Consider the following 27,609-nt stretch of genomic DNA (forward strand, 5'->3'; position numbering starts at 1 on the left):
TAAATTCCAAAATAACTTTTATTACTATATAAAACCAAGTCAAGAAAAAATAGATGCATATTTTTTTCTACAAAATTTTAAAATACTCAGGTTATTTAATATTTTCCCATAAATGTGCTGAGATAGAAAGACAAAATCATACACAGAAATATTTTTCCAGGTACCTTATAGGAATAAAGAGTAATAGTTTTATTTCTTCTCTACTTTCCTATGCGTAGCTCTAAGACATAGCGGTTACAGTTTTCTGTTGTAAATCTGAAAAAAAGGACACGCCAAGAGAAAAATTCTACCATGTTGCAATAAAACTAGCATAAAGCTCTACTTCATCTTTGAGCTTTTAGATTTGGCAGCTGTGGTCATTTCCAGCTCAGTCTAATTAAAAACAAGATAGCCTCTTGACTTTGTCCTTTAGAAAACATAAACCACTCGTCAGTATCCCTTAAAAGGTGCAGTTGCCTCCTTTGCCATTTGATTGTGAGGCCTGCAATGCGGCTTCTCACCATCACAGCTCACATGAAACCACCCAAGGAAAAGACAGGAAGGCCCTTGGAGGTTGGACTCAGTTTGACACGAGGAGCATAGCAAGCTGCACACTGGATAACATCCGATCAAAACGCATATTCACTTGAGCTTCTCAATAAGCCCTGCAAGAGGAAAGGCGCTAGTGCTGATTCAGATGAGTGTTAAAATAAAACTTTCCCCCCTGAAATTAGATGATGGGGTAAACCAAGCCAGATTATCTCTGCAGATGACATAAGCTATAATTATTTGTGGGGATCTCAGTCACTGTTTTGGAATGGATACCTAAGGCTTTCTTCTCCCCTATTCTTTATTTTTTTTTAAATGTGGGCTTTTTAATGAGATATTTTTAGGGGAGATGCTTTAGGTAGAAAATATTAGCTTTTAAAAGATAAAGGTACAATTATCTGTAGAATAGGAAGCCCATTTTAAAAAAGTCTCAAAGAGAAAGTTTTCCTAGGTATATTTTGCCATGCATTGTTTTCATAAAGGCTGAGAAAGAAAGGAAAGAAGACCCTATAATAACTGTAAGATCACCCTCACATTAGCCTGAAAGAAAAACAAAATAAAGGGCTGAGAGGAGGGGTGCTCAAATACTTTGCAATGGAGCAGAATGTTCTAGTACCAAATCCATAATTAACTTTTCACTAATTACCTCTTTCTTGGCCTATATAAAATGGAATGGCAGTTTCAATTTTTGAGGGTCTCACTGACCCTTCCCCTCCAAAACTCCTGGAATTCTGTACCCCTCCATGTAATGAAATATCCATTTATCAAATGTCTGTGTGTGACAATGGAATTACTCTTACTTAGCACCAAAATTGTAGCACGCTCCACGGATATTGAATTGTGCCTACTATGTGCCACGCACCAAGCCAGGCACTGGCAGTCCTTCTGACACTATTACCAATTTTGAAAATAGAATTACATAAGAAAACAGTGTTTCAGAGAGGGGATTTTGAATGGTTATCCATGAAGCTTACGGGATGTGGTGGAGTGTATTCAATATTCAATCTATAGAAGTAATGACCAGTTATCCTAAGAGGAAATCCAGTAAGCACTAAAAAAAAGTCAAGTGTACCAGTATTTGCTGTAAAACTGTAATGTTTTTATCCGTCTTAAAGTGCTCCAGTTTAACATGGCAGGGAATCCGAAAATCGACCCCAAAATAAAAACCATCATTTCAGCACAGACACTGCTCTAGGTTTTAACTAAGTCAGCCCCAAGAGGTCTCCGTGCATGAAAGCTGTCACCTCTGAGTCCAGTTCACGACTGAGAACACCAAGCTCAAGGCAGCCCCTAAAATTCCACGCAAATCTGGAGGGAGCCCAGCTGCTGCTCCCAGGAAGGGCAGACCCTGAGGTCAGTCTCTCTCTCTCCCATCTTCAGACTGAAAACTGTCCAGCAGCTAAGCTCGTAAAGAACAAAAATCTCAATTGATTGTCTTGAAAGCTACAGGTGTTCTTGCCCGAACCTTCCTTTGTCATCAAGACACAGTTTTAAGAACAAAGAGGCATCAAGGTAAGCCAGTGGGAGGGCAGCCAGGCCCCTTTTCCAGCCCCTTTTCCTTGGTTATCCGAGGAATCTTGGCAAAAAGCGCCAGGAGGTAACCATTAACCACGCCGCTGCACTCCAGCAACGGAAATTTATTCAGGGGAGGGTCAAAGTAGGTGCAGATTAGTATAAAAAAAGGAAAAATGGCACCAACCATTTTGGCTCAATGGATAGAGCGTCGGCCAGTGGACTGAAAGGTCCCAGGTTCGATTCTGGTCAAGGGCATGTACCTTGGTTGCGGGCACATCCCCGAGTAGGGAGTGTGCAGGAGGCAGGTGATCGATGTTTTTCTCTCATCGATGTTTCTAACTCTCTATCCCTCTCCCTTCCTCTCTGTAAAAAATCAATAAAATATATATCTCTTTTAAAAAGAAAGAAAAAACGGCATAGTGAAGTGGTGAGACTCACGGACTGAGGAGCCAGAATGGCAGGTTTTGAATCTCAGTTCCACCACTTATGACCTTGGGGCAAGTTACTAACCAGGTCAAGCTTCAGATCTTTCATCTCTAAAATGAAGATAATCATAGTCCCTACCTCAGAAGGTTTGTCTGGGGATCGAATGAGCTAATAATATCTATAAAGTGCTTAGAATAGCGTCGGGCGCACAGTAAGTCCCATGCCGCTACTTAAAGAAATACAATAAAAACAGAAACTTGAGAAAAAGTGCTCTTTGAGGTTTGTAGAGCAGTTTGTGCTGCTTAAGAATTCAGGCACATTCTTGATTTATGGGTTTGGAATCTGGATCGTAAAATATGCCAAACCCCAGGGAAGCCTTGGGACGAAGTTGAGTTTTGGAAAAACTTCCAGGGCTGCCACTTTATCAGATTTGCCAACCAACAAATACAGTGTGAGCATCTGTGCTCTGCAAGGCACAGGATGCTTTGGTCCTCAACAAGAGGTAACAGAATCACAGTTTATAGCTGCTATCATTTACACTGACCACCTCCTTTCCAATGCAGGTAAGTTCATAGGCCTCGATCAGTACCAACTCTTCCAAGAAATCCTACTTTATGATTAAAACAATATAAGCTCTATGGCGCTCAATCATCTTATGGCTAAATAGGGGACGCTAAACTGTAGAGCTAGTTTTTAAAAGCGACGTTACGTGACTACAACACCTTACATGGTGGACCTCTGACCACTCTCGTCAAGGGCAACGTTTCTTTTCCTGGCTGCTGCTTCATTGTTTAACTCTGAATCTGATTTGTCCGTGTTGCCAAAGTTTATTGCCATGGAGCCTTCCACTCCCTCTGGAGTGCCTCCGTTTGGCTGAAGACGGATAGAAGCTGGCTCTTGAGGACGTTTCCATTGTGGTCTGGTGACTATCCAAAAAACGAGGGCCCCAAACACCAGAATCAGAAGGCCCAGGGTGTTTGCAAAAACACCTTCTGGTGGGAATGTATCATAGCCAGGGCGTTTCCTACCAAAAAAATAAAAGAGAGAGCAAGAGTCAGTCCAATGACAAACAGAGTGAGACAGCAACATGCCAAACAGTTTTGAATTTATCGGTTGAAAATGCACACTGGCACAGCTTCAGGGTCAATTCCCTTAAAGCTTGATTTTAAGGGGAAATTTATGCTATAATTCACTCAGTGGAATAGTATGATATTGTTCAAAAACCATTAGTATAAAAATAATGTAGCTTCTGGAGCACCTGTATCACTTGAAAAATGAAAAAAGGATGACACAAAAATGTACATACACCACAATTGCAATCAATAAAAACATGCACATCAAAAAGATTGTAAGGGCATGCATAATTTCAATAGTTGTTTTAAGAGTAGTACAACTTATTGGATTTTTGGTCCTTCTTCAAGCATTTAGTAGTATTATATTGTATAACACAATAACTTGTATCTATATACAATGTTATATTGTATTATATAATAAATGTTTTAAGAATATTTAAAAATTTTAATGTTTTAATATTTTAAAAATTTCGTTATATTTTATTACCTTTTCCCAATGAATAAGTATTTTCCATTTATAGCATAAGTATACAATTAGGATAACTATGTCACTTACAGGACAAATAACAGTTTCTCAGTCACTCCCATGAGGGCTGTTGCAATCACTGTTCCAAAGATGAGAAGTCCAGAATAAACATGTATGGGCATGAGAAATGCTCGGAGAGAGAGTGGAGCCCAGGGAAGCAGAAAGATGAAAAAACCTAGGAGAAGCTAAACATCAAAAAGTGCAATGGTTATCATTTAATTTTAAGTTTTAACTATAGAAATTTAAAATTAGATAAGAGATCAATCAAAGGACTTGTATGCATGCATATAAGCATAACCAATGGACGCAAAACTCTGGGGGGTGAGGGCATATATGGGAGTGGGGTGGGGGGGGCAATGGTAAGATATGTACACATATAATACCTTAATAAAAAAAATTGGAAAGAAAAAAATAAATAAATAAAAAAAATAAAAGCAATATGTGCAAAATGAGAAAGTATTTCATATAGAACTAAGGGCATAAAATGAGCAAACTAAGTCCAAAAAAGATGAGTAACTTGTCCAATGTCACCAGCTACAAATAGACAAATAGATGAACCCGATTCAAACCGAGGTCACCCTGATTCCAAGTCCTGAGTTGTTAAAACACTGCCTACTCTCTGGATCTGAGCAAGGAAGAAGCCAAAGTCAGCCTACTAAACACAGTCATGAAGTTGTGAAGTGACATTTCTGAGAAGCCTCGTTAGCACACAAATAAAACAGCCCAAGATAAGAATCTGGATATTTCAGAGAGCAAAAGAGAACCTTAAGACAATTAAAAATGTATTTAATTCACCCAAGTTTAACATTAGGGAGTTGATGGATGTAACTAACTACATTAACCTTTTGCACTCGGATGTTGAGTGTGACTCGACACGGTTAGCATTAGAATAAAGGAATCGAGAAAAAAGCAAGCGAGTGCAAAGGGTTTAATAGATTAAAGAAAAAGAAAAACTATATTCACCTCAACAGACACAGAAAAGCATTCAATAAGATTCTACATTCATTTATGATTCAGAAAGAAAAACAAAACCTTTTCCCAAACTGTAATAGGAAGAAATGTGAAGCACCTCTACTCAGTAGTAAACTATTGAATCATTCTCTGCAAAATAAGAATAAATGAAGATTTTTATCTCTTTCTATTCTGTACTTCTTAAACCTATATATTTTTATATACCTCAATTCTTCTATACGCTTCAACTCTATACTGCGCAGAGGAAAAGATATATGATAAATCTGGCATTGCAGGTAAGTAGCAAGGACAAGGACAATTCAATAAATGGTGCTGGGGAAACAGCTTACCCGTATGGAGAAAAAATGAAGTTGGATCACAACATCACATCATACACTAAGCTAATTCCAGATGAATTAAGTACTTAAATATCAAAAATAAAACTTTAAGACTCTTGATAGACAATGGTTCTCAAACATTAGCGTGCCTCTGAGTCACCTGAGGGCCTGTGAAAGCACATTTTTCTGGGCCCCACCCCACAGTTTCTGACTTAGCAGGTGTGGAGTAGAACCTGTGAACCCATTTTGAGTTCAGGGTAGAGAAGGTTTTCATAAACAAGTCACCAAAACAAAACATAATAACCTTAAAAAAAACATGATTCGTGTTTTATTAAAATTGAGAATTGATTTAAAAAATACTAACAAAAGAGGAAAAGTACAAGCTTCAAATTGGAAGACATATGCAATACATATAAATGAAAAGGAATTTGAAACAGAACTACAAATCTTTAAGGAAAAAAAAAAGAAACTTTTTTTTAATGGGCAAAAGACACGAACAGGTGTTTCTTAGAAGAGAAACAAGTAATCAGTGAAGTAAACATTAAAACCACAAGAAGACATCATTTTATACCCACTAGCTTACAATAATTAAAGCATTTGAACACAAAATTAATACTTCTATGTCAACAAAGGAGGTTTAAACCTGGGCGGGGGGCATTGGAAGAGGATGCATGTTGACAGGGTTGTGCCGTATGGGAATTCTTACACCCTGCTAGCGGGAACATAACTGGGATCAAACACTTTTGAAAACAATTTAGCATTTTTTTTTTGGCTCTGTCTATAATTCCACTCCTAAGTATACTACATCCGGAGAAACCTTTGCATATGAGAGCCAGGAAATGTGTATCTAAATGTCCAATGTCACAGGGAATAATTGAAAATAACCCAAATGTCTAATAGCATGAGAATGAATAAGTAAATTTGTGGTATATTTGTACAATGGAACACAAAAGTAAAAATGAATGAACTAGAGGAAACAAGATAGTGGAATCAGTACAATGAAAAGAAAGGTTGCAAAAGAATTAAAACAGTTACATTAGACTACATATATTATGAGACTTTTAAAAGTTAAAGAAAAACTAACCAATATGTTGTTTAAGGATTCACAGTATGTGATAAAATTATAAAGAAAAACAGAGAGTGAAAAAAGAAAAAAAACTTCAGGAAAATGGTTACCTTCATGGGTTGGGATAGGTGGAGAGATGTGGGATCAAGGTGGGTAAGGATTCTATGTTTTCCAAATTAGGTTGATGGTGGAATCATGGAAATCAATTTTATTATGATACATAATTTCAATATACATACAAGAGGTGTTTTTTTTAATCCTCACCCGATGATATTTTACCATTACTTTTTAGAGAGAGTGGAAGGGAGGGGGAGAGACAGAGAGAGACACACCTGGATTGGTTGGGGGATGGAGCCTGCAACCAAGGTATGTGCCCTTGACCAGAATCAAACCTGCGACCCTTCAGTCTACGGGCCAACACTCTAACCACTGAACAAACCATCTAGGGCAAGAGTTTGTTATTTTTAAAAAGTGATCCAGAGGCTAGATCTTACAAGTAGAAAAGAATTATACACTTGAAATGCTCTATGATCCATAGATATACACGAGGAAGTGTATTGCTTGCATTGTTTTGCTGCTTGCTTCACCCTTTCCCTTCCTCAAACAACCTAGGCACTGGCTTCATTTGACAGGTGAAATTCTGTTTTTACACATAGTGGCTAAACCAAACCCAGCTGCACTAAGATGAGAGGATCTGATCTTGACAATCTCTCCCATGCTCTTCATACTGTTATAGGTTTGTTTTCTGGGTCGTACTGAGGGGGCAGTGCAAACTGACCTCAGGAACTTTTACGAATGCCCTGCACACAACCAGATTTTGTGAGCGAAGTGCACAGCAGTGTGGCTGCGTAAGTGAGCCGCAAGCAGGCTGCCCTTGCACGGAGCGCAGCTTCCTGCTCTCCACCCACAGTGGCAGCTGGGAGAACCTCCACTTGCCGGTAGAACTCTTCTAGTTCAGAAAGACAAACCACTTCCCCTTTTCACTCTTAACCTAAGAGGTCTGGTAGCAACACATCTCTGTCAAAGCCATATTTTTATGGATCATGTATTTTTGCAACTAAGAATGTGGAGGCAAGAATCTTGTGAATCGTAATAAGGACAGAGCTGTGGTGAGGGGCGCCATTTGCTTAATTTAGCTTAAAAAGTCATGTATGTAAGATTTGTATGTAACATATGCGGCTTACTTCTGTTTCAAACAAAAGAGCTGCACGTTCAAGTCAAACAAGATATAGTTTGAAAATTAATAATCCCCCAACCGACCCTACCCACCCCCACAATTATAGCAGTTTGGTATACTAGTATATTCCCATACCTTTCTTTGAACATCTATACATATATGCTTTTCACCTCCCTCCTCCCATGCTCTATACACATTGCTCTTCAGTATTGTTTACACTGAAGTACATATCATGGATTTCACTGCTGATCAGTAGATATAGCTATTTTCTTTGTAATAGCTGTATAATAGCCAACAATATGGATTTACCACAAGTGATTTAACCATTCATTCCCTTATTCAGACATTTATTTTCCTTCCTGTTTCCTTCCTATACAAACAATGCTACACTAAACATCCTTCTTAGAGCTCCTTATACGACAATATGTTATTTCTGCTCCCCCCAAATGTGCCATTGCTAGGTCAAAGAGTAGGTGCCCCATTGCTGATGGAGGGGAACACAGAGAGGACTACAGGAGCTGAGGACAACCCTCAGCCAACAGCCAGCAAAGAACCAGGTACCTCAGTCCTACAGCCGCAAGGGAGTGGACTTCGCCAATAACCTGAATTAACTTGCAAGCTGATTGCACCCCAAAGTCCACCTGTAAGAACCCAGGCCAGCCAACACCTTAATTTTGGCCTTGCGAGATCCAAAGCAGAGAAACTAGACAAGCCAACCTGGACTTCTGATATACAGAAACTGTGAGGTAATAAATTGGTGTTCTTTTAAGCCACTAAGTTTGTGGTAATTTGTTCTGGCAGCAATAGTAAACACTAACACAACTGTTCATGGCTTTTTTGGGATCTTTATTTTTCATGGTTTATTTTGCTATTCTTTTTAGTTTCTTAAGTGATTCATTTGCCTGTCAGCATAACTATTATTGCTCGTCACACATTCAATTCTTATAAGTATATCTCTAGTGACACATGATTTCGCTCATCTAGGGGAAATGATGAACAACATAGACTGATGAACAAGAACAGAACCAGAAACAAGAAGGCATCGATCGGACTATCGGGCCTCAGAGGGAGGATAGGGGAGGGTGGAGGGAGGGGGGAGAGATCAACCAAAGGTCTTGTGTGCATGCATATGAGCCTAACCAATGGTTAAGTTCAACAGGGGGTTGGGGCATCCATGGGGAGGGGTGTGGGATGGGAATGGGGGGATGAGGACAAATATGTGACACCTTAATCAATAAAGAAATTAAAAAAAAACAAAAAAAAAACTACTGGTGGCAGCCCAGCCAGCGGGGCTCAGTGTTTGAACGTCGACCTATGAACCAAGAGGTCACTGTTTGATTCCCGGTCAGGGCACATGCCTGGGTTGCGGGCTCGGTTCCCAGTAGGGAGCATGCAGGGGGCAGTCGATCAATGATTCTCTCTTATCATTGATATTTCTATCCCTCTTTCACTCTCCCTTCCTCTCTGAAATCAATAAAAAATATTTTTTTGGGAAAAAAAAATAAAATAAAATATATTTTATTGATTTTTTACAGAGAGTTAAGGGGGAGGGATAGAGAGTTAGAAACATCGATCAGCTGCCTCCTGCACACCCCCTACAGGGGATGTGCCCGCAACCAAGGTACATGCCCTTGACTGGAATCGAACCTGGGACCCTTCAGTCCGCAGGACGACGCTCTCCACTGAGCCAAACCGGTTAGGGCGATATTTTTTAATTTTACCTATTAAGATATAGAGCAGAGTATAAACTGATTTTTAGAAAAATCCAGATTTAAAAGCATAAATTTAATAATGAAAAGGCATATCTGGTATAAAAAGCTTTTTAGCTTTAAAAGCTTACTACTACTACCACTACTATACAAGAAATGCTTACATGTTTAGAAAATTCAGAAAATAAAAAGAAAAATAATGCACATCTTTCCAGATGTTCAAACAATGCCCTGTCATATAACCAACTCAGTAAAGGCATCTATTTAGCTGCTGTGCTCAGGAGTACAGACCCTTTCACAGCGAAGCTACCAAGAGTTTGGGTAGTTTCCACGCCGGTCCTCAGAAATACCGCCCTCCACCCAGAATGCTCACACACGAGCTGAGCCATCCTGGGGACATCATGGAAACAGAACCAAGGGCTTACGGTTCTGCCATTGGCTGTGTAACTTGTGCGTCCTCGGCATCTTGAAGGCTATGTCACTAAAGGAGTGCGTGAGGTGAGTAGAAGGCTCCCCACAGAGCTCAGGCTCTAGAATTCTGAGGTGGTGCAAAGGACGTGGAGCAAGGCCAGGCCGAACCAACCACTGCAAGCAGAAGAGGCAGCTGAGAAAAGTCCCGAGGAAATGACAGTAGGTGAAGAGGGTCCCCAAAGCAACTGTCCCCAGGTCAATGTTCCCTGCGGTTGTCATCCTACTCTGTAAGGGAGAGGGTCCACCAGCTGGTGGCAGTGGAGGGAGCTGCCTTCCAGATGTGTGGCAAAGGCTGAGAACTCGGAAGGAAAAGCAACCTCGCGACAGGATATCTGAGCAAGGCTCAGCCATCCACTCTGAGAGAGTTTCCTTGGTCCTTCCTGACCAGGAAGACCATGTTTGATGTAGGGTTTCCTCGGTGTTCCTATCCTGTCCAGCACCTTTCCACTCCCCAGTCCCTACCTCTGGGCATGGTAATGCAAACTTAAATAATGAATGGTATCATACAGACATTAACTTTAATTAACGTTCAAAGAGCCTTAGGCAGAAAAGTGACAAATAAATGCCTGGTAAGAGGTCCTTTTTTGGAGAGGTCACGCATGCATATATTTTAAGATAGGCCTTGAGATTTTGTAAATTCACTCCAGTTTCCTACTTTTCCATCTACAGAAAACTAAAGTTCACAATGATGTCCCAAATAAGGGAGTTGAATGTATACTGTACTAACTAAAGAAAGGAAGTAAATCAACAGTTTACAAAGATTTTTCAACAAAGTGGTTAACACCATAAGGACTTTTAAAATTTACCTTTTCTTTAGTGACCTAGAACGGCCAAATCCCTATCACTCTCCATTAACTTATGTTTAAATACAGTGCTGTCAAAAGCATGTGTTTTTAGTAAGTGAGGACAGAGGAAAAATAAAATAAAATAAACAGTCTTCAAACTCTAACAAAGAATCAACGAGATATAAATTCATCTTTTCACTCATAAAGTTAAACCTAGAAAATAGAAGTGATTGAATGTGAAAAAGAAATCTATAGCTCTTGTCTGTGCTAGTTTATTCAGCACATGAAAGTTGAAGTCCCAACAATAGCAGTCTAGATGTTATCTGTGGGCAATTTCCCTGTATATACATATGCCCGTATTTAGAATCTCACATTGAGGCTCACAGATTGTGAAATCTGCAGTTCCTCAGCCCCCTCAAGGGGAAATACTTATAATGGAAACCAGTGCAACAAGGACTAGAGGGGATGAGAAGATGATTTCCAACAAAATATTAATGTGCCGAAACCGGTTTGGCTCAGTGGATAGAGCATCGGCCTGCGGACTGAAAGGTCCCAGGTTCGATTCCGGTCAAGGGCACGTACCTTGGTTGTGGGCACATCCCCAGTGGGAGGTGTGCAGGAGGCAGCTGATCGATGTTTCTAACTCTCTATCCCTCTCCCTTCCTCTCTGTAAAAAATCAGTAAAATATATTTTAAAAAACACACACAAAAAAACCCAAAATATTAATGTATAGAAAACATCTACAGTATCTGAACTGCTTTACTTTTTATACCTTGTTTATAAACTTACTGAGACACTGACCTGTAACACGTACAGTATGACAGCTGTCAGTCCAATCCAGCTATGTAGACTGTACATATTGGGGATGTTCAGGGTATTGTGGAAATCAAAAACCGCCACCAGAGAAATAATGGCAAGAATGGCTGCAACGAAGTTTAACCCCGCGTGGATGGATTTCATCAGGAGCTTGCTGCATTTCCAGGTCCATGGCAGTCTGTATACAATGATGGCTACAGAGAGACAAAGGGGGACAGAATGCGGAGTGTTTTGTTTTTTTAAATCTACACGTGATAACACAGTTTGACACACTGAACACTCCCTTCCATGAAACCCTTTCCTCTTGGCTTCTGCTTCTACCCTCTTCCCACCTTTCAGTGGTTTTTCTTGGGCTCTTTTGCTGGCTTCTTCTTTACTCCCAACTTGTGAACAAACTTCGGTGCCCCCACGCTCAGCCCCAGGGCTTTCCTCCTGCTCTCGCTGAGGGTGACCTCATTCACTCTTTCACTGAGATGCCACCTACATGGCAGGGACTCCGAACTTTCATCTCCAGCCCAGAACTTTCTCCTGAACTCCAGACCCACGTCATCCAACAGCCTCTTGACATACATATAGATGCCTCTCAAATATCTCAGACTTCACACATCCAGAACTAAATTCTTAATCTTATGACCTGGTTTCTTTCTAGAAATGTTTTAGTTTGGTAAGAAAAAGGAAGACTAAGGATTAGAAAAATATGCAAAAAGATTTAAATAAGACAAAGATTATATCCAAGTATCTAATAAATGTAAGAAAGACATAAACTTCATTATTAGACAGAGAAATACAAATTAAAATAAACTGAGAATACCTCTACCACATATCTGAATGACTAAGCACGAAACATACTGCATATTGAAGCGGATGTGAAACAATCAAAACGCTCATGTTATGCTGATGGGAGCTTAAATGAGAACAAAGACTATGGAAAATTAGCAGTATCTACTTCAGCTAAACTTATGCATACCTTAGGATCCAGCAATTCCACTCCTGGGTATACACCCCAAAGAAATATGTTCAATAAATCTTTTCCAAAAGACATGTACTAGGATATTATTAGTAGCACCATTTGTAATGGTCCAGCCTGGAAACTCCCCAAATGCCCATCATCAATAGAATGAAGAATACAGTGTGATATAGTCATTCACACCACATAATAGAGCAAAGAGAATAAACAATTTATAACTAGAACGTCACCCAACAATATGGATCAATCCCAAGAAACAAGACATGAACAAGTGTATCTTGTATGATTCAATTTATATGAAGTATAAGCACAGGTAAAACTCATCTCTGCAGTAAGAAAAGTCAGGCTAGTGGCTGCGCTTATGAGGAAGGGTTATAGCAATTGAAAGGGAATACACGGGATTTCTGCTACTGTTCTCTTTCTCAGTCTGGGTGCTGGTTACACACCTAGATTCATCAAGCTATGCATTTACATGTACACTTTTTGGCAGGTAGATTAAATTTCAACAAAAAAGATTTTTAAAACAGGTTTTTCAAAGTGTCCTGATTTAAATAGTGGATTACATGGCCACCTGAACCAGCTTACAACCACTTTTTGTGATGCAGACAATACCTGCCTCATCCCACCTCTCTAGTCCATGTCAGAGAAAATGTAGATACCTGGAAATGTATGACAGATTGAAAAAGTTTAAAGAATGCTTCCTGGAAGATGGATTCCACTACATCAGTAGTGTATCATATGTATTTCCTAATTCTAGCAAGAAAAATAAAAGCCTCTTCCCACCGAAGATATTTATGAATTAAATAAATGAAACTTTATAAAATCATAAAAATCTAAGGGATTATCTAGTCCATTTTCAGGCAGAAACATGTCTAAACCCACAAAGACAGATGTGAAGTTAGCCTCTTTAGAGCTTCCGCACAAGGTGTCCATCTCCTATGCTTCGGTTCCATTCCAACACTTGACAGCCCTCACCCTTAGGACGGTACAGTATTTCTTTTACTAATTCGTTACACACTAGCTTTCCTTCTCCAGCAGTAGCATGAATAAAGCATAATTTAATCTTTTATTTATGATTTGGGATAATAAGTAAAACATTTTGTCCTATTACTCTAAGAGTCAGCTCTTAAGGGCTCTGCAAGAGGAGAGGTGCTAGCCTCTGATCCAAATGGGCCCAGACAATTATAGATTTTCAGTCCCCCTGGGTCTAGTTGAGAGTTTTTCTAACTCTTCTTTAAAAAAAAAAAAAAATATATATATATATATATATATATATATATATATATATATATATATAGTTGATTTCAGAGAGGAAGGGAGAGGGAGAGATAGAAACATCAATGATGAATCACTGATCAACTGCCTCCTGCACGCTCTCTATTGGGGATCGAGCCCGCAAACCAGGCATGTGCCCTGACCTGGAATTGAATCATAACCTCCTGGTTCATAGATTGATGCTCAACCACTGAGCTACACCAGCTGGCCTCTATCTCTTCTTTTAGTTTCTAGATCAGGTTAGGGTGCACACCCCCAACCTCTTCCCTCCATCCTGCCTTACATTTTATTCCTACCAGCTCTAAGCTCTTGCTTATACATTTTTATGTTGGCAAAAATCTGCACATTTGTTCCCTTTGGGTGGTGAGAACATAGCAATCTGTTTATTATTTCCTGTATGGTTTAAAGAATTCATAATAGTTCCAAAGTGTAAAAACATTGTTGTAAGCTTGCCAATCCATAGCAAAAAGTAGTCTCAACGACTACTTAGGCAGCTTGTGGAAATCTGAGGGGCTCTCCTGAGTGAGGCACAGAATTCTCAGCAGCCATCCTGGCTACAGAGAAGCTCTGCTGAATAGTGGAACTTGCTTCAAAACGCTGTCTGGATACATGAAGGATAATTGCAAAATACTGCACTTGCATAAGATGTTTATATGCTTTAAAAATGTATAAATAACCAAAATGTGGTGGACTTCAGGGAAAAAGGGCAACCTTAACAAATCAGACCACATTCTTCAACAACGGACTAGTCTCAACACTTAGAAAACTGCCTGGAGAGCCAAATTTAAATATTTCTTGCTTCTCTGGCTTGGCACTTACCTAGACACCATTCCTGAGGTTCAGTGGGAAGGAAGAAAAAGGTCTCATAAGCCCATGAGGAGGGGAACAGCTATCAAATAGCTACTTGTGACTGAAACAAGAGTTTTCTGTTAGAGATCCTAGTTGACAGACCATTTTCCACCAGAAAATGAAGGGAAACATAAACACACACAGATGTTTGACTTACACTGGGGTTACAGCTCAGCAAAGCCATCCTAAGTTGAAAATATCGTAATGCATCGAACATCATAGCTTAGCCTAACCTACCTTAACCATGTTCAAAACACTTACATTAGCCTATAGTTGGACAAAACCACCTAACACAAAGCCTGTTTTATAATAAAGTAATGACTATCTCATGTAATTTATTATGTGTATCACTTTTGCATCATCATAAAGTGAAGAATCCTAAATCAAATCACCACAAGTCGGGGACCATCTGTATATGTGATTTTTTAAAAATCTTAAAAAAAAAATTATTCATAGTGGGACCTGCTACTGTGATAAATTTAAAAATAAATAAAATGCCCTAGCTGGTTTGGCTCAGTGGGTAGAGTGTCGGCCTGCGGACTGAAGGGTCCCGGGTTGGATTCCAGTCAAGGGCACATGCCCGGGTTGCGGGCTTGATCCCCAGTCAGGGGCATGCAGGAGACAGCCAATCTCTCACCATTGATGTTTCTATCTCTCCTTCCCTATCCCTTCTTCTCTGAAATCAATAAAAATATATTTTTTAAATAATACAAATAGATGAAAAAAGGAAATTAAAAAGAAATCAGTATCTGTGAATAATCAGTCTTTGGACAATAAAGAGGAAAATGCAGCAGATTAAATTTGAATTTAATTATTAAAAAATTTCTCAGCTCCTAGCTGCATAATCAACTCAGGAATCTGTGAAAATATATATTCTCTAAGATGCAATCTCTGGTTTGATAGCAGCTTTCAATCCACATGCTATTACAAAACTATCTATACAAGTTTGTCTTATAGCAGGTAATGCATATATAATATTTGTCTAAGTGTATGTGGGGAGAGGGGTGCTTGGAGGGAGAGAAATATTCCTGAACATAGAAAACAATTGAACTCTAGTTTGTTTGTTTTTTATGTTTAAATCTTGTGATTCATTAGGGTAGGAGCATGACTACCTTGTTCACCATCATATCCAAGCATTTACCTCAGAGCCGGGCACATAGTAGGAATTCAGTGTGTGTTGAATAAATAAATCTTAATAAAGTGCACTAATTCATTCGGTATTCTCCAGCAATAAGCAGATCCTCTTTTAAAATGCAACAACAACAAAAAAAATTCAAGGCAATTTGTACTGTTGACCCAAGTGTTAGCTCATATAAGACTGAATGGTTGGTTCTCTCAAATAAGTAAAAATCATTCTGCACTTAGACGCACCTAACAGCTTTAGGTAGGCATTAAGTGAACCCAAATATAAAATAAGAGTAAGTTATTGAGTTTAAAATACACTGAAATTTTATATTTACTTATTTAATCCTTACCCAAGGAGTGAGGATATTTTTTCATTGATTTTTAGATGAGAATGAAAGGGAGCGGGGAAAGGAAGAGATAAAGAGAGGAAGATAGAGAGAAAACGTGAGAGAGACACATCGATTGGTTGCCTCCTGCTCTCGCCTCTACTGGGGCTGGGAATTGAGTCTGCAACCAAGGTATGTGCCCTTAACTGGGAACCAACCAGCCCGGGCAATACACTGAAATTTTAAAACAGTTATAAATTCTGATTAAATATGGCGTTCCCATTACACTTTTCTTAGCTCTTTAAATAAAATATTATTTTGCCTTCTTTGGTAGAATGGTCAGAGCAGGATTATGATGCTTGATAACTCATTCCTTTGTGCACCCAAGAGACTCTATCCAAAGGACCTCAGGTTTAAATGTAAAAGCAGAGAACCATTTTTAAATAAACTTCTTGAAAAGATTCCTGCGTGGCTATCAAAGAGAACTTGAGCTTTGAAACATGCTTGTGCATTCAAACTGCCTCATAGCATGAATATCATGAAAACAAAACCTTTGAAGAATCAAAATGAAGGAAGTGATTGGATGATTCGGAAGATTTATTTGAGCATCATAGCACCAGCAGCATCTCTTTGAAGTTACTGAAATCCTCACGAAGTTAACTGGTTGGTACCAAATAGCGTATAAAAAGAGAAACATTCAACTAATTGGCTAGACATTTACAAATATCCACAAATTTTGCATTTTCAGAAACACCAGCTATATTTTCTTGTCCCTTATATTAAAGTATTATGACAGATCAGAAATAGTACTGGCTCTGGTTGCCTGATCCCGGCCAGACATTTGATCTCTAAAATTAGGAGTTTCACCTAAAGTCCCAGTCATCTCTAAACATTTAGGGCTCAGGTTTTCAAAAGGAAAACAAAAACTTGGATCTAACAAACTCAAACAGTAACAGCTGTAGACAGGGTTCCTCAGTGTCTGGCATACCGTAAAGTGCTGCACAACCATGCGCTTCATCTAGTTACTTTATCTGCTGTCCTTGTAGGTACGGCCCTTGGTTTAAAAGATTGGCCCAACTCTCATTAACTTAGTAAATACACATTGAATGCATATTATGTGTTATATAATGTTCTACACACTAAGAATACAGCAGTGAAGAAACCAGACTTAAGTTCCTCCCCTCACGGAGGTTACATTCTAGTAGAAGACAGACAGTAAATTAATAAATAATTTAACAAGTCAGTGGTCAGAATTTGGATCGTACTGCTAATAAATTGGATGAGAGTTATGGAAGAAGAAGAAGGATCAAGGAGGACTGTATACCTTTTTCTGAACATCTAGATTCTAGATTTTTAACCTTCATTTCATAGAACACATACATTAATTACTAAAATCTGTGGCACACCAAAAATATGTTATATTTTTTGCCAATCTGATAAAAAAAGGTATAATTTGTATTGATTTACAAAAAAAATAATCATAATTACCTACCCTTTTTTAAAAACCAGGTGCCTACACTTGCGTATAATGATTTCTAGTACCAAGAATTAATCAATCAGACACAACCTTATTATGCAACATGACCAATAAAAAGCAACTCTATTATATGAATATATATTTATGGTTCAAGATAGGCATTCACAACAGATAGCTATTGTGTTGGCTGTTGTCATTTTTTATTTGACAATCTAAAGCAAAAGAGGTCAGTGCCCCTGACTAAACAGTCAGGTATTGCATGTTTTAAAAATTCGTGTGGCACACCAGTTGAAAATTGCTGACCTACAAGAATGATGTTGCCATTTACTGAGGTGGAGAAGCCTATGAGATGAGTGGTTTTGGGGACATGAGTAAGATCAAGAGTTCAGATCTGGACATGTCTATTTGACATCCAAGTAGAGAGCATGAGTAAACAGATGAATATTTGGATCTGGAGTTCAGGGGACAAGTCCAGACTAAAGATAAAAACATAGGAGGTTTCAGTGAATAACTGGTGTTTAAAGCTACAAAACTGGCTGAGGTCACCACAAAAAATGAGCGTGAGCCTTGGACATTCTAACCTTGATTCACCAGGGAGATGGGGAGGAACCATCAAAGGACACTGAAAGGAGGAGCCAGTGAGGAGAGCGGTGCCAAGAGAGTTGGGTGTCCTGGAAGTCAAATGAAGGAAGTATCCCAAGAAAGAGTAAAGGGCCAGTTATGCCAAGTGCTGCCTTCTGTTCTAGCAAGATGAGGGCCGAGAACTGACCAGTGGAATCAGCAATGTGGAGGCCATTGGTTACTATGTTAAGAGCAATGCTGGTGGAGCAGTAGAGTGAACCCCTGACCAGAGTGGGTTAGAGGGAGAATAGGAGGAAAGGAATTGGAGAATGCAGATATTGACAAATAGTTCTGTGGGGAGGCAAGCAGAGGATTGAGGCAGAAGTTGAAGGGGGATTATGGGGTCACAAGTGTGGTTGCTTTTAAGATGATAGAAATTATAACGTGTTGGAAATAATCCATTGGGGGAGAAACTTGATGATGTAGAAGGAAAAAGGGAGAATTGATGAAGCGATGTCCTTAAGTAGACAGAGGAGGCACAGATTATAATTCAGCAGTAGCATTATGAGTTTAAGGCCTTTAGAATAAAAGCTCATCTGTGACTTAATATGCTGCCTATTCTTTTGTGAGGTTGGCTAAAATAGTGCTTCCAAACTGGCTCAACAGGAGAATCACTGAGGGGAAGACAGGGGAAGATTTACTTTAGAGCAAGCATGTCAAACTCAAAGGCTAACACGGGCCAAATAAACAAGGTTTAAGTTTATGTGGGCTGCACAAAAACAAAAGCTTAAATTTTCATAGAAACATAGATTTATTTCGATAGAGACATGCTGAATACAAAGGGCTGAAATAAATGAGTAATCACTAACATAAAATAATAGAATATTTTAATAAAAATTAATATTTTTTCTTGAACATTAACTTACTAGACACTGAATAACTGCACAAATTAATAAGCGAACGCAAATAAACCTATTTTTCTTGTTCTCCGAAAGCTAAATATTTCCTGTTGCGCACACCAAACAAGTCAGTGCAAGACTAATGATGTGGCAATCGCCTGCTAAAATATTCGCTGCTAGTATTAGTGGAGGGAAATGGTGCACCTGTGCGTAAGGTGCATAAGGGAAATGAATGCAACACGATTATAGTCATCAGTCATTAGCGAACGTTGTAGTTCGGTATTAATAACTAGAGGCCTGGTGCATGAAAATTCGTGCACTTGGGGGGGGGGGTGTACCTCAGCCCGGCCTGCGCCCTCTCGCAGTCTGGGAACTCTTGGGGGATGTCCGACTGACGGCTTAGGCCCACGGGGTCTTTGCTGTGGAGGCGGGAGAGGCTTCCACCACTGCCACTGTGCTAGTCAGCCATGAGCCGGCTTCTGGCTGAGCAGCGCTCCCCCTGTGGAAGTGCACTGACCACCAGGGGGCAGCTCCTACATTAAGGGTATGCCCCCTGGTGGTCAGTGTGCGTCATAGCGACCAGTCGTTCCGCCGATAGGATCAATTTGCATATTACCCTTTTATTATATAAGATTGTGTATAACAGGATTTATAAAAATTAAGTCACAAAATTTTTATTAAAATGTTTCTTACATACCGTTATATTGGCTGGGCTGTAAAAATATTCGTTGTGGGCCACATGTGGCTCGTGGGCCACGAGTTTGACATGCTTGCTTTAGAGGCTACTATTATCGTCACACATGAGTGGCTGTAAAGTTGAATTTTGTAACTAACAATTTAATGAGGGTACAGAAATAATCACTCATTCTTTCAACAACTACTTATTGGCCTACCATATGCCAGTTCTAGGCATCACTCTAGTTGCTGGGGATACAACAGTGGACAACCTAATAATGTCTAAAACATTTTTATTAGTTATGTTATAAACAGATCCATATGCATGTATTTATAACAAAAACTGTGTTTTGGGTTGCCTTGAATTGTCTCGTTATACTTTGCAAAAACCCTTCTTTCCCTAATATTGAAAGGTTTTATTATCGATTGTGTTCCCAAGGCTGGTTTTGGAGTAGGTATTTGGGGCACTTTCTCCATTATCTTCTTTGCCAGGTTTTACCCAAGAGCCCTTTCAAATATATTTAACCGGTCTTGAAATTTGGTCACTTTTAGATACATTAATAGGATATTCCAAATGCCTTTTAAGAACTACTCTTCCTTTCTTTTTGTTACTCGGTTAAATGTTACTTAAGTGTGGTTAGGTTCTCTCACAAAACCAACTTGATATCATTATACTATTCTATTTCTCTTCCTTCAGTTTATACAATAGAGCTCTACAAGTGGAAAAACAGGGAGTATAGAATTGCTGAGACTTCGCTGCGCTAAATTTATAAACTTGAATTTTCTATGTTTTACTAAAGCACACATTCCACCTGTTGAACCTTCTAAAAGGTCAGCTGCCACTCTGAGAGCGTTCGTTTGTTTCAGTCTGCTGCGGCCTTTTCCAGGTCTGTTTCTCTGGTTTCCTGGCAGTATACCTATTTCATGGGAAACTTTCTCGCAGGGAAGCACAAAGCCTCCTCTCAAGTTCTCTTGGGAACTCTTCCTCATCGATACTCACCAGATTTCCTACCCGTTTAAATTTTTATTTTGGTTTTAGATATTCTATGGTCTGCTGTACTTTATTTTATAAACCAAATATTTTCCAAAATATGCTTGGAGAGAGAGGGAAGAGACATTTATTTTGTAACTCGGTAAGCCCTGCTTTCTTCAGACCTTACTTCTTAAAGGCGTTTCGAAGGACTCTTGCTTGTTCTCACATAGTTTCAAATACTGTTTACTGTTTGTATATTGCATTTGTAAAGCATTTTATGCTTAGAGTAATGCCTGCATGTACTTTAGCTTTCCCTTCCTCGTCTCTAAATGTTTCTGCATCAGAGAACTCATTTATGTCATGTCCGTTATTAGAGATGTGAAATATTTTTTATTTATTTTTAATTGATTTTTAGAGAGAGGAAGGGAACTAAGGGTTTTCACAGAGTATAGAGAGACAATTCAAGGCAACCTAAAACACCGTTTCTGTTATAAATAAATGCATGCAGAACTCTGTATAACATAACTAATAAGAATGTTTTGGACATGATTATTTTGTTCACTGTTGTATCCCCAGCTCCTAGAATGACGCCGAGAACTGGCATATGGTAGGCCAATAAGTGGTTGTTGAAAGAATGGGTGATTATTTCTGTAGCATCAGTAAATTAGTAACAAAATGCAACTTTACAGCCACTCAGGTGTGATGACTACAGTAGCCTCTAAAGTAAAAGTGCCCTCTCTTCCCCTCAGTGATCCTCTTGCTTGGCGGCCAGCTTGGAAGCACTGGTGCAGCCAACCTCACAAAAGAATGGGCATCCTATTACATTACCTATGCATAGCCTAAAAGTTTTCTCCCTGAAGCAATGCCACACAGGGGAAAACTGTGTTGTAACACAGCGAGGCTGTAATATGTGCTTCCCTCCTGGCCTAGAAAGTCAACCATTTGCCAGGCATCCCTAGTCTCCCCGCGGGAGCCTTCCTACTGTTGGCTGTGAGGAGGCAAAAGTGAGGCAAAGATTTCTGAGAACTCGAAAGTACTATGCATGTGCCTCTATGGATGAAAAAGTTATGTTCATGTCAATTAAATGTATTGTGTGGTTAAATGCTTTGCAAATCTGGAATCCAAAGAGTAAACAGGATGGGTAATGTTGACAGGACAAATATTCCAAAACTGATACAAATACAGGAACTAAGCTTTAAGAAAACAAGGTTTGCATAAAAGCAGCAGATGAATATTTCCAAAACATCCACTTACACTGTCTTGCCCCAAAGTGACTATAAAGAGATTTTTAAAAGTCCAAATTTTAGAGAACTAGAAATCCATTTAGGAAAATAGTAATGAACTCTACTATGAATGAAGAGTTCTAAGGTATATTTTAAATGAAGCCTTTTGCTTCTCTAAAAAAAAAAACATGTTTTACAGAAAACAGGCATATATCCATAAAAGCAGAGAAATCAACCTTGAAAAGAAGGCCACGGAAAACACACTACTCCCATCAGTAAGTTACTCCAGTGCTCTGTGCCTCAGTTTACTCTTATATATGAAATAATGCACTCCGTGGGCACACAGAAAGCACTCGATAAATGGAAACGTGTTTTCGACTTGGTCTCTTCTTTGGTAAGTCAGGATACAATTAATACTAAGAGAATGTGGAAAAGATATCCCACAATCTCTGGAAAGTGTCCTGGTATGAGGGGTTGCTCTGAAACCTTGGCTGGAAGAGATAAAAGAGATTGTTCCTACTGCTTGGAGCAAGCAGAGGTGTTGACATCTCTGGCCAAACGTAAGGGCTCCACCATGAAGGAAGAGCGCCTCTGATGACAGCGACTTAGAAACCTGAGTATGCGTTTCTCATTTTAGTTCAATGGGAACTAGCTGGGACTATCCATTGAAATAACTCACACCCCAGTGCCAGTCTCACGCCGGGGAAGCATGCCGACCGTGGCTCGGTCATCAGTAATGCTGGCCACTACCTCCCGGAGTGGGAGAGGGCCTGCCTGCCACACCTGCCCAAGGCGGCAGCACCAGCTCTAAACAGAAAGTCTTTTCTGTAGGAACGAGGTGGGCACTTCTTTGTTTGCTTGTTTGTGGAAAGTTAAACATCGGTGAAGAAAAGGCGGCCTGCTTCCAAGAAAAGGGGACCTGTTCCCAAACCCCTCCACGCCTCATCACCCCAGCGCATCACGTTCTACCTTTTTCTCAATACTTCCTCTGCCAAGGCCTTCACTTAGTGCTGGCAAAGTGGTTTCAAATAAACGGCACTTGTCCCGCTAGCTAGAGCTCCCTCCGGTAAAACAACAGCCGGAGGAAACTGCAGGACATCCTGGGAGGGACTAGGCCACAATATCCTATTAATAAAGAGGGAATATGCTAATTGACCCTCACATTGTCACAAAGATGGCAGCACCCACAGCCAATAAGGAGGAAATATGCTAATTGACTGCCCCGCCCTCAAAGATGGTAGTGCCCATAGCCAATAAGGAGGGAATGTGCTAATTGACTGCCACACCCTCAAAGATGGCAGTGCTCACAGCCACAAGATGGTGGCGCCCAGTCCCCTCAGCCCCGACGGGGCAGCTCCTCGCGCCTGCCTCTGGAGTCCCCCAGTCCCTTCAGCCCCCTAGCTGCCCAGGGCCTCCAGAGGCTCAGGTAACCAGGGCCAGCCGGGGCTTGTGCTGCCAGCAGTGGCAGCAGCAGAGGTGTGATGGGGCGTCCACGTCCCCTGATTGCAGGGTTGCGTCCCACCCCTGAGGGCTCCTGGACTGTGAGAGGGGACAGGTCAGGCTGAGGGACCCCCCCCCCCCTCCAGTGCATGAATTTTCATGCACCAGGCCTCTAGTAAACCAATATGAACAGCCAGAGGAGGGTGGGAAGGGGTAGGCAGGGGAAATGGTGAAGGGGTGAAAAAGCACCCACTTCCAGATATAAAATAAATAAGTCCTGGATGTCATGTACAGCCGGTGACTATAGTGAATGAAGACGTATTGTATATTTGAAAGTTGCTAAGAGAGTAGATCTTAAAAGGTCTCACCATAAGAAAAGAAAATAATAACTATGCGTGTTAATGGGTCATTAACTAGATTTATGGTGGTGACCATTTAGCTATACGTACACATATAGAATCATTATGATAGCTACCTAAAAATAATATAATGCTATAGGTCAAATAGACGTCCAACATTAAACAAACGGCCATCGACTGAGCGCTTCCTCCCTCCGCTCCAGCCTCATCCGAGAGAAGCAGGCCCGGAGCTGGCTCACCGCGCGCGCGGGCCGGACTCCAACGCAGCAAACTTCGGGGACAGCCTGGGCAGAAGCCAAGCAGCCCGGGCCCCCTGCGGGCACCTCCTGGCCGCGTTAGTGGTCAGCGCCCAACAGGAAGCCTCACGGGGAGCGATGCAATCTGCAGCCACATAAGCAAGTTGGGCTCAGAACTGAGCAGTGCAGGCAGGGCCGCGGACACACCCTTTGGAGTCCCGGCAGCTTCCCGGGCTCGGCGGAGTAGAATCCTCCCAGAGGAGGGAAAGCAGGGCGGGTGCTGCACTCACCCCGCTCCCGCGGAGCAGCCTGCACTCGGGGCTGAGCCGAGCCCGAGGCACATTCCCGCACCCCCACCCTCCCGGGCCCCTGGCCTTGCTCTCCTCATCTGCAGCCCAGCAAGTTCAGCAGAGGCCTCGCCCAAAGAGCGGCTTCGCGCCCCTGACTGCGCGAGTTCGGCCCGCAGGGAGCGCTTTTCCCCGGCGGCGTGTGGACCGCCCGGGCCGGGCCCGCGGCGCTCAGGCATTTCTCCGGGGGTCGCCGGGGCGCCTCAAGTGCCCCCCTAGCCACTCCCTGCAAAGAGTTAACCAAGTTCGGTCGGCACCCGGGCCAGCTCAGCCTGGCGCCGCCGCTGCGCCCGGCCGTCCCCGGAGACGAGTCTCAGAGCGGATCCCCCGCTCCCGGGATCGCTCACGTCGGCCACTGCCCCGGCTCTGCGGGCCCGCGCCCCCAGCCCGGTCCCCGCGGCGGGGCCGACCACCGACCTCCCTCCCACCGCCCGGCTCCGGGGAGGCCCCCCCATCCCCTCCCCCGCGTCGTCCCCTGCGCTCCCTGCATCCTCCCTCATTTCCAACTCGCTCACGTCGGCCCCGCTCTCGGTGGGGACTCGGTCGGGGACCCCTGCCCGCGCCCCCTGCCCGCGCCTCCCCGGAGGCTCCAGTACCGATGCCCTGGATGAAGATGAAGCCGGTGACCACGAGCACCGGGTGCCAGTTAAACTCGGGTCCTCTCCCGTCCCAGCCGAGCCCCTCCCGGTAGTGGAGGACCCAGATGAGGGTGAAGATCACGGACAGGAAGCCGACCAGCAGCGCCGACACCAGCAGCCCCAGGAAGCCCCGGTAGCCGTCCATGGCCATCAGCACCCCATGCCCCGCGCCGCGGCAGCCGCAGGAACTGGACGAGGCGGCGCGCCTCCGGGGACTGGCCGCGGCGGACCGCGGGCGTGGGCTTCTTGGAGGCGTCTCCGCCCGGGAGGAGGGGCTTTCCCGACGGCCTGCCGGGGACGTGGGGCCTCGAGGGGGTGGGTAGCTGGCCCTCGCTCAGAAACCCGTCCTTGCTCAGGGATCTCCGGCGGCTGAGAGCTCGCGCTGCGCGGTGCACGCCCCTGGCTCGGCGCCCCAGCTGGCGGAGGGCGCGTTGTTGCGAGTGAGAGCCGGGGTGATTCCGTACCCACCGCTTTCTTTTAACTCTTCCCGCGCCCCTTCCTTATTTGCGGGAGGCTGAATAGGGCAGTGGTGCGCACTGCTGGTGAACACACAGGAGGGTCCGTTGGGTGGGGTCGTGTATGTGACTTTGGTTGATAAAGCCTCCCTAGAGGACTGGCCGTCTTTGATGCCAAGAATGCGCCAAGGAGGAACCTGTGGGGTCGGGTGGGGCTTGGCCCCACCTCACAAGGAAACGGCTTGCGGTTTGCGCTTTAGGGAAGGAAGACAGACACCTCCCGAACCCCGGACGTGCCTACATAGTGGGATAGAAATGGATCTGCAAAGGGCCTCCCTGCCCAAACCCATCCGGACCAAAGCCCCACCTCACTCCCTGCCCTCTTTCCCAGCATTATCATTACCCGTTCTCCCCGGACAAGAGAAGTGTCGGTGGGGTCTATTGCCATTAAAGAAAACGGGGCTGCTGGGACTTCTAGATTGCATGTGGGGACATTCACTTCTAGCCCTCTCCGGCAGCTCATCTCTAAGGACTAGCCTTGTTGCCATTTCAAAAGGCCTTAGAAAGTGTAGAGAGTGTGTGGGGGTGGTTTTTAGTGGAAAAAAACAAGTTTTAGGCCAAGAAAGAGGAGTGCAAAGCCCTGATAGTGGGCAGGAGTAACCAACGGCTCAGCTAAGAGGCTGCCCGCTTCCCCCGTGTCATTATTTTCCTCTTACCCAGAGAGAAAGAGAGGGAGAATAAGCACATGGAATAGAAGGACCCTTCCCGCCCTCACTGGTTTGGCTCAGCGGAGAGAGAACACAACATCAATTGACTGCCTCCTGCTGGCCCCCTACCGGCCTGCGGACTGAAAGGTCCCAGGTTAGATTCTGGCCAAGGACATGTACCTTGGTTGCGGGCACATCCCCAGTAGGAGGTGTGCAGGAGGCAGCTGATCAAGGTTTCTAACTCTCTAGCCCTCTCCCTTCCTCTCTGTAAAAAAATCAATAAAATGTATTTTTTAAAAAAACAAGGACCCTTCTCCATAGTACAAGGCTTTCTGTGGTCTGAGCCAACCTAGCCCTCCACTCTAATCCTTCACCACAATCTGACTAGCCCTGATGTCCACGGCTCTAAACTTTTCTTCTAGCTCCTGACCACTCCCCACCACCTTCCTGCTCTTCTGACCCGGAGCCAACCAGCAGCCCAGGAAGCCCCTGCAGCCGTCCACGGCCACAGTGCTCCATATTCCGTGTCCCAGCAGCCACGGGGTTTGCCTGAGCCCATCTGCACCCAGAAACCTCCCCATTTTACAGCTACCCGCACTTCTCCAGCCAATGCCTGCCGACATCACTTATCAAGATGTGATGCAACCATCTGTCCCTGTCTCCACGTCCCAGACTGCCCCTTGAGGGCATTGACCGTCTAATTTCTCCTTATATTCTCCTCAGCATGTAGTAGTTACTCAGTAAATGTTTGCTGGGAGATGAATGGGACTGAGTGTGTGAGTCAAGGTCCTGGCAGGAAACCGATGGCACATTTCAACTGGGCAATTTCATAATGAACAGGACCTAGTATTTACAAAGTTGTGGGCAGGGTGTGAGAAACCACAAGGGTTTTGCAGTGCCCAGGCCTGAAGGGGAGAGAGCCACGGAAATCCAGGGAGATAAAATTGTATAGAAAAGGCAATCTGATTAGGGCTATGGACTTGAGTTGAGGGACTAACCTGCAGCAACTCCACAGAGAGGAAGAATGGGAGGCAGAAATATTCCAGCCTTACTCTCCTCCCCTCCAATCTCCTGCCCAGTCTGAGGAGCTTAACTTAGTCAGAAGCCAGAGGGGAGTTCGAGTAGTCCAATAGGTCAGCCTCCTAGGGAACACAACAGAGTGGAGAAAGGTAAGAGTAGATCTGTAGGAATAAACAAAATTCACTGTATCTTCCCATCTGTTTTTTTTTTTTTCCAGACATTTTTGGTTCCTGAGTGCTGCAAATATTTTGGTTAATTTTATGCTGTTTCTCTCCTTTTGGAACACTTAGTCAGTAAAAAATTTGTTAAGGAAGAGTTTATTGATTTTGAGAGAAAGAAGAAGGGAGAGGGAGAGAGAAACATGTGAGAACACAACATCAGTTGACTGCCTCCTGCAGGCCCCCTGCAGGCCCCCTACCGGGAATTGAACCGGCAACCTCCTGGTGCAAGGGACAACCAACTGAGCCACACCCGCCAGGACTTAACTAGAATTTTTTAACAATAATGTCATTGTATCCTTATTCTTTTCTCCACAAGTATCTACTCCTTGTCCTTACTTAACTTCCTCATTCCCTGGACCCAACACCTTCACTTCACTCTTGAGTTGATTTTGCTCTGTAGCAGCAGCAGCAGCAAATAAGAATTCCTGGGATTCCAGACCCTCTTTAATGAAAG

The 27,609-nt window shown here is 42.5% G+C and overlaps 1 protein-coding gene across 1 annotated transcript; it reads right to left on the reverse strand.

Annotated features, from left to right (window-relative positions):
- Positions 1-25,092, reverse strand: CYBRD1 (cytochrome b reductase 1). Its single transcript, XM_079783055.1, has 4 exons — positions 24,711-25,092; positions 11,368-11,576; positions 4,099-4,253; positions 1-3,493 (listed from the first exon to the last, which is right to left on the reverse strand). The coding sequence occupies exons 1-4, from the start codon at positions 24,901-24,903 to the stop codon at positions 3,193-3,195; spliced, it is 858 nt and encodes a 285-aa protein (XP_079639181.1). The 5' UTR covers positions 24,904-25,092; the 3' UTR covers positions 1-3,192.
- Positions 25,093-27,609: the final 2,517 nt, after the last annotated feature.

The sequence above is a fragment of the Cnephaeus nilssonii genome, assembly GCF_951640355.1.
Source record: "Cnephaeus nilssonii genome assembly, chromosome: 10".
Lineage (NCBI taxonomy): Eukaryota > Metazoa > Chordata > Mammalia > Chiroptera > Vespertilionidae > Cnephaeus > Cnephaeus nilssonii.